The sequence below is a fragment of the Thalassophryne amazonica genome, chromosome 6 (genome assembly GCF_902500255.1).
Source record: "Thalassophryne amazonica chromosome 6, fThaAma1.1, whole genome shotgun sequence".
Lineage (NCBI taxonomy): Eukaryota > Metazoa > Chordata > Actinopteri > Batrachoidiformes > Batrachoididae > Thalassophryne > Thalassophryne amazonica.
Genome location: NC_047108.1, coordinates 10,898,142 through 10,910,790, shown reverse-complemented (window position 1 = coordinate 10,910,790; position 12,649 = coordinate 10,898,142). Strand labels below are relative to the sequence as shown.

The following is a 12,649-nucleotide window of genomic DNA, read 5'->3' as shown; positions in this document are numbered from 1 at the left end:
TGGATTCAAAGCTGCATTACACAGCTCCACTGCAATGGTAACATCTTTTGTGTTTAAACCAAATGAAAAAGGTGAGCAAATTAATGTGTACTTACATATTATCAGTACTTTCATGATTTAAAGCACCATTGTTTATATAACCACACATTTTTTTTTGGTGAACAGAGTTGCATTTTATTTATTTAGGATATTTTTATGTTTTTTCCATATTCCAATTCCATTGTCTGAATATTCTTAAAAATAAAAAGCTTATTATTCTTTGAAATGGTTTAACTGCTTTATCAGTTACACAAAACAGTGTTAAAATGAAGCTACCATTGCTTGAAATTATTTATAAGAAAACACATCATCCAATAAAAATAGTTACCGTGGCAGGGCCACTGACCTCGAGTAGACCGGTTCTCCCCGGCAGTATCCCAGCACCGCTGCAGAGGTGGGATAGATGGCTTCGTACTTGAGCAGGTGTCTCTTTAAGGCGTACATCGGGTGGTTCTTATACTCCGTTATGGAGATCGGCAGGGCTTTGTTCAGAAGCTTATTCTGAACCTGGACGGACCGTAGAGAAAACGAAAAGACACGTGACACCAATAAGTGTAAAGGAGTTAAAGTGAGCGTTACATTTTTATTTTTCAATGTTGGACTGCTACATTTATTCAGGAAAAACAAGTTCAAGATGGACAAATACTGAACACGTGGGAGCAGCAACTTTAAAAATTTCTCTTTAATATTAATCTTTAGTGCCCGAGTGATATAGAGGGGCTTTTTTGGGGGGATATTAGGGTGCAAAAAAAAAAAAAAAAAAAAAATTATATCTACTGATATGCACATAAAAAGGGCAGCATGGTGGCTTAGTGGTTAGCACTGTTGTTTCACAGCAAGAAAATTATGGGATCGATTCTCACTTGTGGCCTTTCTTTGCTGCATTTGCATGTTCTCCCCATGTTTGTGTGGGTTCTCTCCGGGTGCTCCAGCTTCCTCTCACACCCAAAGACATGTTGGTTAGGTGGATGGGAAACTTTAAATTGTCCATAGGTGTGAGTGTGAATGTGTTTGTCTGTTTGTGGTCCTGAGACAGACTGGCATCCTGTCCAGGAGGTACCCCCCCCCACACACACCCCGTGACTGCTGGGATAGGCTCAAGCCCCCCCCATGACCTTCAACTGGAGTAAGTAGCTGAAGATGAGTAAGTGAGATACATAAAAATGGCAATGGTTCATAACATTTAATCAAACTCGTATAACAAAGAATGTTTTACAGTTTAAACATTAACTTTATTTTAAAGAAGTATCAATATAACCAACATGCAACCAATGTATGCCACGATGCCTTCACTCGGATTGGCAGTCTCTGGGTTCTACCACCTAGCATTTGTATCAAACTGACTTTTTTTTTCTATTTTGGCCCTGTCTAGTTGGCGGAACAGCGACCACTGGTCTTGTCGCTGTAAAACACCCACTGTGATTGAAAACAAATAGCAGCTGGTTGCGTTGCCTCTGTCTCTTGTAGCTAATGTGATCAAGGGGTTGTCAGCCATATGTGACAGCACATGCTGGAAAGAATGCTGTTGGAGTGCTCTCTGCTGGACAACCTGCATGACGACACCCTTTCCAAAAGCCCAAATGTTTTTCTCAGTGATAAAAGTGAGCAATAATAAAAAAAAAAACTGAAAAATTTTGGCAAGGGCAGAAGGCCCAAAGGTCCTGGGGGGTGGGGGGGTGGGTGTCTTGGGGTTGCCCAACATAAAAATTTGAAATCTCAAATGCATGCTGGTGCATTTTCAGGTCTATTTACCCACTAACAAAAAGGTCCAAAAAAATTCATTTTTTTGTTGGGTCAGGTAATTTTTCTACCCCAGAGATGTGTCTTTTCACAGAACTTGTATTGTGCTACCTGTCTTTAATCCAAAAATATATATTGTGGCTCAGAAAAGTACACAGTAAAGGAAATGACAATTAAAAAAACTTACAAATAATAATTCTCAGTATCAATTCAAATATAACAATAGGAGTATTTATGGCACATTAATGGATCAACTTGTTAAACCTTCACTCACTTCTGCTTTCCTAGTTTTGGCAGGAACTTTGAAGCTATTGATAATCTTTCTTTTCAAATTCTTGGCCTTATGTACAGACGTCTGGGTTTTCAGATGCTTTCCAATTAGCAAATTATTCTATGATTTCTGTAAAGATCATAGTACTTCAGTACAGATCATGCTTAGCAGTCAGCAGACTATCACTGTATTTTTAAAGTATATTGAAGTAACAGAATGACATACTGCTGTCATATACAGTTCTAACATGTATAAATTCATATTCAGTGTAATTATTTGAAATATGATTTATTTAATTTAAAAGACAAATATTGCTTATATTGAAAGGCACTGGTTTGTTTTCCTGACATTTTAGCAGGCTAGAGTTTGCATGGAGACAATGTTAAGTGAATAAAACATTCCATCTTTCATCTCATTAAATATTCGCAACCACTGAACTCAAACATTTTTGTATGATAACTCATTCTCATCTGTCTCACCTCCTCATCCTCCTTCTTGTCCCGCTCGTCCTTTGGTCCTAGAAATGGCTGAAGTGTTTCCTCCCACCAGTCTTCATTGACACGCCTCTTCCTGGAACACGTCATCCAGGCAGGGTCGTATTTTCTGCCCAGGTCTTTTATAAACCCGTTTCCATCCACTGCCACCACATATGTCACCGGTGCTGTTGCATTCTGGAAGCAGAGGTGGGGCAGCCCCACGCCATGTTCCACATCAACACAAACCCATGAAGACATTTTTTCCACATACACCTCCAGCCATTCATCATCTCCAGGCCCCTCCCTCTTTTTCCCACTTCTTCGCTTTATTCTGCTGTTCTCTTTTTCAAAGTCCTCCATCTCTTCATCTTCATCCATTCCCTGTTTGTTCTCTCCATCGCTCCTTCTCTTTGGAGCCTGGGTGCTTTGGTTTTTGCACACTCTGGCTTTTCTCGTTGTTGTCTTTGTGGATTTAGTCTCGCCATCTGAATCATCACTGTTCTCCTCATTTGTCACCTGAAAATCCTCTTCATCACTAAGCCTCTCATCATCTTCTCCTTCACTGTTGCTCTCCTCTTTGTAGCTGACCTTTGAGGCAACACTGCGTCGTTTCGCGTTCTTTGGCCTCTGCCGTCCTGTCGGTATGACCTTCTCCTCTTCCTCATCATCCTCCTTTATGTTTTGCCTCTTGGCTTTCTTTCCTCCTCTGTTCCCTTTGGTCTTTCTCCCTCTGGGTGGCCTCTTGGTGCCAGGAGAGACCTTTGACTCATGGGGGCTGGTCTCGCAGAGTCCCTCATCTGTGTCATTCTTTGTTGTAGACCCGGCCGATGTTTTAAACTTTTTGCTCTGGAGAGAAATGTTCAAAAAAGTGTTTAATGTTTTTTGTTGTTCCCCCAACATCTGTTAAAAGGTGAGGTGGTGCACTTCACTGATAGCCCAAGAACCTTGGCTGAACAGTTGATAGCGCTGATGTGGAAATTAGAAAACATAAGCATGAATTTGTTAAATGTTTACCTACAAAGATCTCAGCACCAACAAACACCTCTGTCCAGTGACGTCATAACTCCACAACCTCAGACAACAGGCTAACATTCCAGAACTTTCCATCACATGAGCCACTAACAGACCCACCTTGCCTATGAAAGACCTGGGTGACATTCTGCCAACCCTTCGCTTCTTTCTCCTGTCTGAGCTTTTTTCTTTTCTTTTTCTTCCATCTGCTCCTCCACTCGCTGTCTATATACTTTACATTGTAAGTATATCATTTCAGGAACTTTTATTACTGACAAAATAGTTAATGCATGCATACCGATCCATTGGCACCGTGACAAGGTAACCATCTCCTTACTGCATCGAGGTGAAACACGGGCGTGTCCTTTGCCTTCTTCAGCTGCTGCGGTCCTCAACAATGAGGCACCTGTATGCTGGACCATGAGCAGAGAAATGCAACACATGGCCCAAATTCAAACCTGATGTTGCCTCACAAAACAAGTGACACTTGTAGTCCAAGTCTCCCTAAGTAACCATTCATTTGACATAAAGTCCTTCCAGCAGTACCCAAAGATCCTCCATAACAAGATGAAATATTTAAAAATGTTGCCCACAAAACAAATGCTCATGCTGAAATGACCTTGAGAGAGACAATCAAACCCCCAAACTACTCGTGGTCCCAAACAGGTAAAACTGTTGTCAGGGTAAATGTCAGAAAGGGCATCCAGTCAAGTCAAGTCAAGTGGGAGCAGGTACTGGTTCCGCATCTACGACACCACAAAACTGTCTTGAGTCCTGGAAAAAAACTTTACAGGTACACAACCAGTCAAGTTCTACATCTCTAAAGCCATCTATCTGGCACAGCCACGGGAAACGCTGACGTCCCCCTGGCCTTCTCCAGCCACTGGGGTCCTCAACACTGCATATGCACTGGTGCTATGCTGCATTGGAAAGCGCTAGGTGAGACGCATTAGCACCTGACTGAGCTGCCTTTGTTTTGGTGGTTTATAGACATGGGTGGAGTTTGGAGTAACCGAATATATATCAGGTTCACTTGAGCAGATAGATAGGTAGGCTACATTACTTAGCTTTTTCCAACTATAGCCTAGCGATGGATTAATGGTGAAGGATGGAAGGACAATACCTCTTTAGATGAGAGTTTAAGAGGGACCGGCTGCAGAGACAGAACCAATCGACAAAAGAGCTGAAGAGACCTCAGAACCAACAGGAAAAGCTGTAAAAAAAAAAAAAAACACGCATAAACATGAGAAGAATGGCCCAGTTTGGTTTTACCTCTGTATACAGACTTATGGCTGTTCCATACTTTAGGAAGATGAAAAAAATATATAATGTGGCTAACTACAAACATGAGTCATTTCCTGGTGGTTTCTGAATGACAGGCTGGCCAATCGCCGCTCCAGCAGAGCCCTGGGGTCAGTACCATCGTCAGGAGGAAGACTCGGGTTGAGGGTGAAAGTTGCTCGAAACCTAAGAGAAAAAGAGAAACAAAGACCCCAAAGGATCTAGCAAAACTTCACCGAATGCAGTGTTAAAATCAATAAATCTAGGAGGATTTCAAGGCAAACAAGTTGAATTAGATCTGATTCATATCCCCCAACGAGAGCCTCAACCAACCAGTCAGGACTATCTCTTGTTCTCCATACAACCGTTAGGGGGCAGTGAACACCCACTTTCAAATATACAGCATTAAATGTGATGGTTTTGGCCATTCATTTACAATTTACCCACTTTTAAACTGTTTACATGATGAACATCATAGCAGAAAAAGGCACTAATATCACATGCCATGAAGAAAATCCACCAAGTGGCTGAGGTTCATTCATTTTCTGCTGCTTATTCAGGTACGGGCGCTGTAGCAGCGCACCAGGCAGCTCATCCCATGCTTCCTTATTGTTGGCCAAGTCCTTTAAATAAATAAAAATAATCCCTCCAACTTGTCATGGGTCTTCCCTGGGGCCTCCTCCCAGTTGGACATGCATGGAAGACCTCCCTAGGGAGACAACAAGGGAGCATCTTCACCAAATGCACAAACCACCTCAGCTGGCTCCTTTCGATACAAAGAACCACGGGCTCTACTCAGAGTCCTTCCCGGATAGCCGAGCTTCTCACCCTGTCCAGTGGTGTAGGCCCAAATACTTGATGGAGGAATCTCATCTGCACCACCTTATTCTTTCGGCCTTTACCTAAAGATTATGACAATAGGTGAAGATAAGAGTGTAAATCCACTGGTAAATTGAAAACCTCGCTTTCTGGCTCAACTCCTTCTTCAATACGACGTTCCGGTACAAAGTCCATAAAACATCAGACGCTGGCCTAATCGCTCTATCGATCTCATGCTCCAAGATACTTAAACTCCTCCACTCGGGACAGTAACTCTCCCCTGACTGAGAGGGGACAGTCCACCGTTTTCTGACAAAGGACCATGGTCTCAGATTGGAGGTGCTGATTCTCATCCCAGTTGCTTAACACTTGGCCTCAAATTTTCTCAGTTCATATTGGAGGTTGAGGTTTTGGCCAAAAAGAAGAAATGAACAGTTAAACATCCTTTTACATCCAAGTTGTCAAATCTTGACCCTCTGCTTTTGGCAGCCGTGGGAAAACGTAATTCTGGTGTGGCATATTTGCGAGTCTCTCAGTTAGACGTATCTTAAAACCCCTTCACACATAACATGATTGAAGCCGACAGGCGCACGAAGGAGGAACAGCATGCCACTCGTGAAAAACCTGAGCCACCACAAATGCCTCGTACAGCTGTTGCCACAACCATTCGCGGACACCAGCAGCCAAAAGGCAGCGAATGCCCTGTGAGTGCCCACATCTCTACAGGTGTCGGCCAAATTCCAAGGGCCACACATGAACATCCAACACCACTCGCTGGACACTTAGAAAAGGCAGGGCTATTCGTGCTCCCTGCACAAGAGTAGAGTGCAGGTGACCACATTTGAGCTGTCTGTGAAAACTGTCTAAGCCAATGGTTTTCAAACTGTGAGCCCCCCCCCACAGGGGGTGCAACAAAATAACTGTAAATACTGTTAACTCACAAAAGAAGGAGAAAAAAGGAAAAAGAAAACACCGTTAGCTAACATGCCAGGAGCAAAATGCATACATTTTTAGTACGTAAATCTACCAAGTGAGAAGACAATGAAGACACAAGAGTTTGGGGCAATCAAGAAAGAAAGAAAGTAGAGGATGATTTTCATGTGATCCTCTCCACAGTGCATCCCTGCATCAGCCGCCTGTGCACGTCAAAGACCCAAACTCATTGCTCACACTGAACATAAGGTGAAACTAGATGAGACTGAGACTACAGTGAGGCAAATAAGTATTTGATCCACTGTCGATTTTGTAAGTTTTCCACCTACAAAGAATGGAGAGGTCTGTAAGTTTTATCGTAGGTACACTTCAACTGTGAGAGACAGAATCTAAAAAAAAAAAAAAAAAAAAAACAAATCTGAAAAATTACATTGTTTGATTTTTAAATGAGTCATTTGCATTTTATTGCATGAAATAAGTATTTGATCACTTGCCAACCAGCAAGAATTCTGGCTCTCACAGACCTGTTAGTTTTTCTTTAAGAAGCCCTCCTATTCTGCACTCATTACCTGTATTAATTACACCTGTCTGAACTGTGTACAAGACATCTGTCCACACAATCAATCACACTCCAACCTGTCCACCATGGCCAAGACCAAAGAGCTGTCTAAGGACACCAGAGACAAAATTGTAGACCTGCACAAGGCTGGGATGGGCTACAGGACAACAGGCAAGCAGCTTGGTGAGAAGGCAGCAACTGTTGGCGCAGTTATTAGAAAATGGAGGAAACACAAGATGACTGTCAGTCTTCCCTGGTTTTGGGCTCCATGCAAGATCTCACCTCGTAGGGTAAGAATGATTCTGAGAAAGTCCAGAACAACACAGGAGGACCTGTCAATGATCTGAAGAGAGCTGGGACCACAGCTGCAAAGATTACATAAGTAACACATGATGCTGTCATGGTTTAAAATCCTGCAGGGCAGCAAGGTCCCCCTGCTGAAGCCAGCACATGTCCAGGACCATTTGAAGTTCACCAGTGACCATCTGGATGATCCAGAGGAGGCATGGGAGAAGGTCATGTGGTCAGATGAGACAAAAATAGAGCTTTTTGGCATCAACTCCACTCGCTGTGTTTCCACTTACCATGTTTAGAGGATGAGAACAACCCCAAGAAAACCATCCCAACCATGAAGCATGGGGGTGGAAACCTCATTTTTGGGGGTGCTTTTCTGCAAAGGGGACAGGATGACTGCACCGTACTGAAGTCAGGATGGATGGGGTCAATATGGATTTTGGCAGCAACCTCCTTCCCTCAGTAAGAGCATTGAAGATGGGTCATGGCTGGGTCTTCCAGCATGACAATGACCTCAAACACACGGCCAGGGCAAGTAAGGAGGGGCTCCATAAGAAGCATTTCAAGGTCCTGGAGTGGCCCGGCCAGTCTCCAGACCTGAACTCAATAGAAAATTTTTGGAGAGAGCTGAAACTCCAAACCTGAAAGATCTGAAGATCTGTATGGAGGAGTGGACCAAAATCCCTGCTGCAGTGTGTGAAAACTTGGTCAAGAACTACAGGAAAAGTCTGATCTCTATAATTGCAAACAAAGGTTTCGGTACCAAATATTAAAGTCTATTTTTATAGTGGATCAAATACTTATTTCATGCAATAAAATGCAAATTAATTATTTAAAAATATTACAGTGTGATTTTCTGATTTTTTTTTTTAGATTCTGTCTCTCACAGTTGAAGTGTACCTACGATAAAAATTACAGACCTCTACATTCTTTGTAGGTGGGAAAACTGACAAAACTTCGGAAAAATCGACAGTGGATCAAATAATTATTTGCCTCACTGTAGATGAGAGACTAAATATGTATAAAAGTTAAATTGATATTATTTATGTTAAATGTGCTAGTTATACCAAAGACCTTTCATAACACAGAGATGTTTAAAATATGACAAAAGGTAAAAATAGAAGAATAGAAAGGTCTTCAAAAACATGTTTAAAATGTTTACAAATGCTGTAAAATGTGTAAATGCATAGACAGTTCCTTAAAAACTTAAAATGTATTTAAGATGTGTCAAAGAACAAAAAAAAAAAAAAAAACAAAGATGTTGAAATTGTGTGTATGTGTGTCGTGGGGATGGTGGAGCTATTCATTTGTACTATGAGGGGGGGCTCACTCTTCCACACTTTGAAAACCCCTGGTCTAAGTGCCCCACGAGTGTGCCATTACCAAGCAACACAGACACAGGTGGCCTGCGTGTGTTGCGCCCCCTGACCCCCCACCTCCCGCAACACGTGGCATGGGGGGGCATACTTGCATGACATGCTGATAATTATGTACAGACAAGGTCACATGAGGACCGGCCAGCCACGTCTGAGCGCACATAGCACAGCAAGGCGACTCTCAGCTGATCACCGGTCAGCCACTCACTGACAGCTGGAAATGACGGCTCAGTGCATACGACATGTTAAATTAAAAACACAGAGAACACAGCCAGGACAAGTATATAAATAAATACTACAATAACTACATACACAATTACATAACAAATAACTAAAATAAATAATCACAGAGCAAAGAAACTGAGAGTGACACTTTGTTCTGTGCGCTAATAGAAAAAGTGGGCGTGTGCACGCAAGCCACTGCTGTTTAGATCTGTGGACCTGGAAATCACAGCTGGAGAACACGTACTATGTTGTGAAGGACATGACCTTACAACTCTACACTGTGAGGCGAATGCATGTGCTTGCTGTCCTCACGTGGAAATACATAAAAACATATATCGCCTTTGCAATGGGGTAGAGCAGCCGCACAGCGCCCACATTGGCAGGCTGTTCCAGGTGAAAAGGACTGTTTGATTATGTACACTCGGCTGGCAATTTGAATGTCACGTCACCCACATGAGCTATGGTCCACAGTACACGGTGTCCTTTGGTGAGCCGCCGGTTGGACTCGTGCGTGGGGCCAGTAGATGTGGACATGATAAGAGCACACTGCTTCATTCATGTCATTTCATGACTTGACGTCTATGACCATGGGTCATATACAGAAGAACAGAAGGACCAAACTTGTATTGTCCGCTCAATGAGGGGATTAAATACTAGAAATTGTGGTGGTTTTTTATGGTCTGTGTTTTTTTGTTCCCCCCCACAGCAGCGGTGTGATGTGGTGCCACCCGTTCCAGCTGCTTGCACTGTGTTTGTGCATGTGCACAAAACCATTGCCATGTCTGACCGTGTGTCCCTCCCAACAGCAGGTGGATTGTTTCGCATTTCTCTATTTTGTTTTTTTTTTTGTTGTTTGTGGATTTTCGGCCGGTTCCTGCTTCTTTTGCCCAACTTCATTTTACGTGTGAAGGAGCCCTAACTAGCTGTCATAGCGATCTGACCATCATCGGGTTAGATCACACCAATTTCTAAATAATCTAATGAGATTCAAACATTATGATTAAACTGATTCATATCCATGGAAAACAGCCAATTTTGAGAAAAAAGTATTTACATTTACTTTTATGATATTAGGGAGGTGGCTTAATGCACTCTACTGCAACCAACCACTAGGGGGCAACTGATATTTTGGATTTTCTCGAGAGAAGATGGTGTATTACACCTGTGGTAGGTGCTGAAATGTGGTAGTGACGCATTTCAATCATCAATGCAGAGGCTTTTCATCATTAAAAGTTTTTATCACCACTAAGATTGTGACACAGTCTGAATTTAAGGTAACATGTTGCAGGTAGAAATCCTCAGCTACACACTTCACACGCCATAAACGCACCATTTGAGCAGCCCAGAGAGGTAGTTTTGGTCAATCCGTTGCTTGGCGACCATGCCAAAGTGGGCAGGGAGCAAAGACAGCGTAATGGCAAGCAGGTCCGGTTCACTGCACATACGGTTGCGAAACATCTCGCTGGCTATCAGGCACATCAGGTGAACCTATAAGTGACCAATTAGAGGTGAGGAGTCACACAAATCCACTCTGAATGAGGCCACCGACTTTGAATCGCACTAAGGACACGGAGCAAAGATCCTCACCTTGTGTGTGTCAACGAGCAGGTTTTTCTTGTAACGGTTCATCATCCGCTTCAGATGTGCTTCAAATGCCACCATCATCTTCTTCCTGGTCAATCACCAGAGATAAATTGACACTTCTGCAACATGTGCACTCACTCACATACATGTGATTAAAGGGAGAGCTGTAAGCCCCCGACAATGACTTCACTGGGAAACAGTCACGTCTCTCCAGTCAGCTGTACAAAGTTATAAAAACGTGTGCCAGCTTTCACTCCACTAATAAACAGATGAACCCCATTAACTTGTATATGCGTAACTCATATTTTGGCTTTACTCACGGCCGATTTATGGACTCCGAAATTTTTGACTAATGTATAAAGACTACTGTATGTTTTTGGTCAACCTCACAGTTACTTACCATACCTGAAAAGTGTGCTTCGGTGTCTTTTGTTGAATCCATTTTATGAAATTTTACACAAATGGGACACAATTTAGGGACACAAATGTAAGCTGATTTTTGGCTGTCACTAAATGTTAGCTTATCAAATAATAAACAGACCTTGCCACTTCTGTTGCCATCTAGTGGTCGATATGAACATTTAAAGTCTTATGGTACATTTCCTACTTGAAACTCAAAATTCTTCTTCTTCTTCTTCAAAAAAAGGCATTTATAAATTTATGAATTTTAGGCAAACAGAGCTTTCTCCTTCCAGTGTCATAGATAAAAATGTTGATAGTTTATGGTTCTTGAGTTTGTAAATAGCAAAGTTTGGACAAGGACAGAATTTCTCCTGACCAAGTTTGGACAAGGACAGAATTTCTCCTGACAAGCACAATTTGTGAAAAGGTTTTATTGCAGGTGAAAAATGTTGCATCTTTTTCAGATAACTGAATTTTCAAGAGATATTATTTAATATTGACAAAAGATGGCATCCTAAAAATATTATTTCAGATGTAACCCAGTAAGCGGAGTCCTTCGTAAGTTTGTGATAAAACATTTTCACAACATTTCATCATAATGTAACTCCAATGAGTATTTCTGAAAGTAAATGTTTGCAAATCTGATTGACCTGGATGGTCCCTCTAGGAATATATGGAGGTTCATGAGATTCATCTCACTATGTTGTTGACAGATGGTAATAATTTTGAAACATGTCACGTCAAAAGACAGTAACATTTCATGAAGAAGCCTATCATTACATCTATGCGTTAATGACTTTGTTCAAATTTATTGTATATTTCTGAGAATAAATTTGCATAAATAAAAAAGGAGTTGAAGAAATATTAATGAGCATGTGAATGTTAAATGTCATAAATAAACAGCAGCAATAACTGCCTCAGGTTCAAAATACGCTGGAGAGATTTTACAGCTACAACTTATATGTCAATAAAAAACATGGATGTTTCGATTAGATTTATGTGATTATATAACTGAAATAAATTTTGATATCTACCACCATTGGGCATATGTCCTGCCCACAGACACTGAAATACATCCCAATTTTCAACAACCATAGCAAAATAAATAAATAATTAAATATCAATGTGCTCTTGTGCTGCAATATTTTAGGGTTAGTAAACTTTTTCCACATACACAATATCACCATTTCCCTCAAATATTGTTCACAAACCAGTCTAAATCTGTGATAGTGAGCACTTCTCCTTTGCTGAGATAATCCATCCCACCTCACAGGTGTGCCATATCAAGATGCTGATTAGAAGCCATGATTAGTGCACAGGTGTGCCTCAGACTGCCCACAATAAAAGGCCACTCTGAAAGGTGCAGTTTTATCACACAGCACAATGCCACAGATGTCGCAAGATTTGAGGGAGCGTGCAATTGGCATGCTGACAGCAGGAATGTCAACCAGAGCTGTTGCTTGTGTATTGAATGTTCATTTCTCTACCATAAGCCGTCTCCAAAGGCGTTTCAGAGAATTTGGCAGTACATCCAACCAGCCTCACAACCGCAGACCATGTGTAACCACACCAGCCCAGGACCTCCACATCCAGCATGTTCACCTCCAAGATCGTCTGAGACCAGCCACTCGGACAGCTG

General features: G+C 41.9%; 1 protein-coding gene across 2 annotated transcripts in view; it reads right to left on the bottom strand.

Annotated features, from left to right (window-relative positions):
* The window catches only part of xpc (xeroderma pigmentosum, complementation group C), a 46,711-nt gene that overhangs the window by 10,650 nt on the left and 23,412 nt on the right, over nucleotides 1-12,649 (bottom strand). For both annotated transcript variants that reach the window (XM_034171748.1, XM_034171749.1), the window contains 6 exons: nucleotides 10,612-10,696; nucleotides 10,355-10,512; nucleotides 4,884-5,004; nucleotides 4,661-4,750; nucleotides 2,530-3,372; nucleotides 386-546 (listed from right to left, as the gene is read on the bottom strand). In XM_034171748.1, coding sequence (XP_034027639.1) covers nucleotides 386-546; nucleotides 2,530-3,372; nucleotides 4,661-4,750; nucleotides 4,884-5,004; nucleotides 10,355-10,512; nucleotides 10,612-10,696 — 1,458 coding nt within the window. The remainder of the gene's footprint in view (nucleotides 1-385; nucleotides 547-2,529; nucleotides 3,373-4,660; nucleotides 4,751-4,883; nucleotides 5,005-10,354; nucleotides 10,513-10,611; nucleotides 10,697-12,649) is intronic.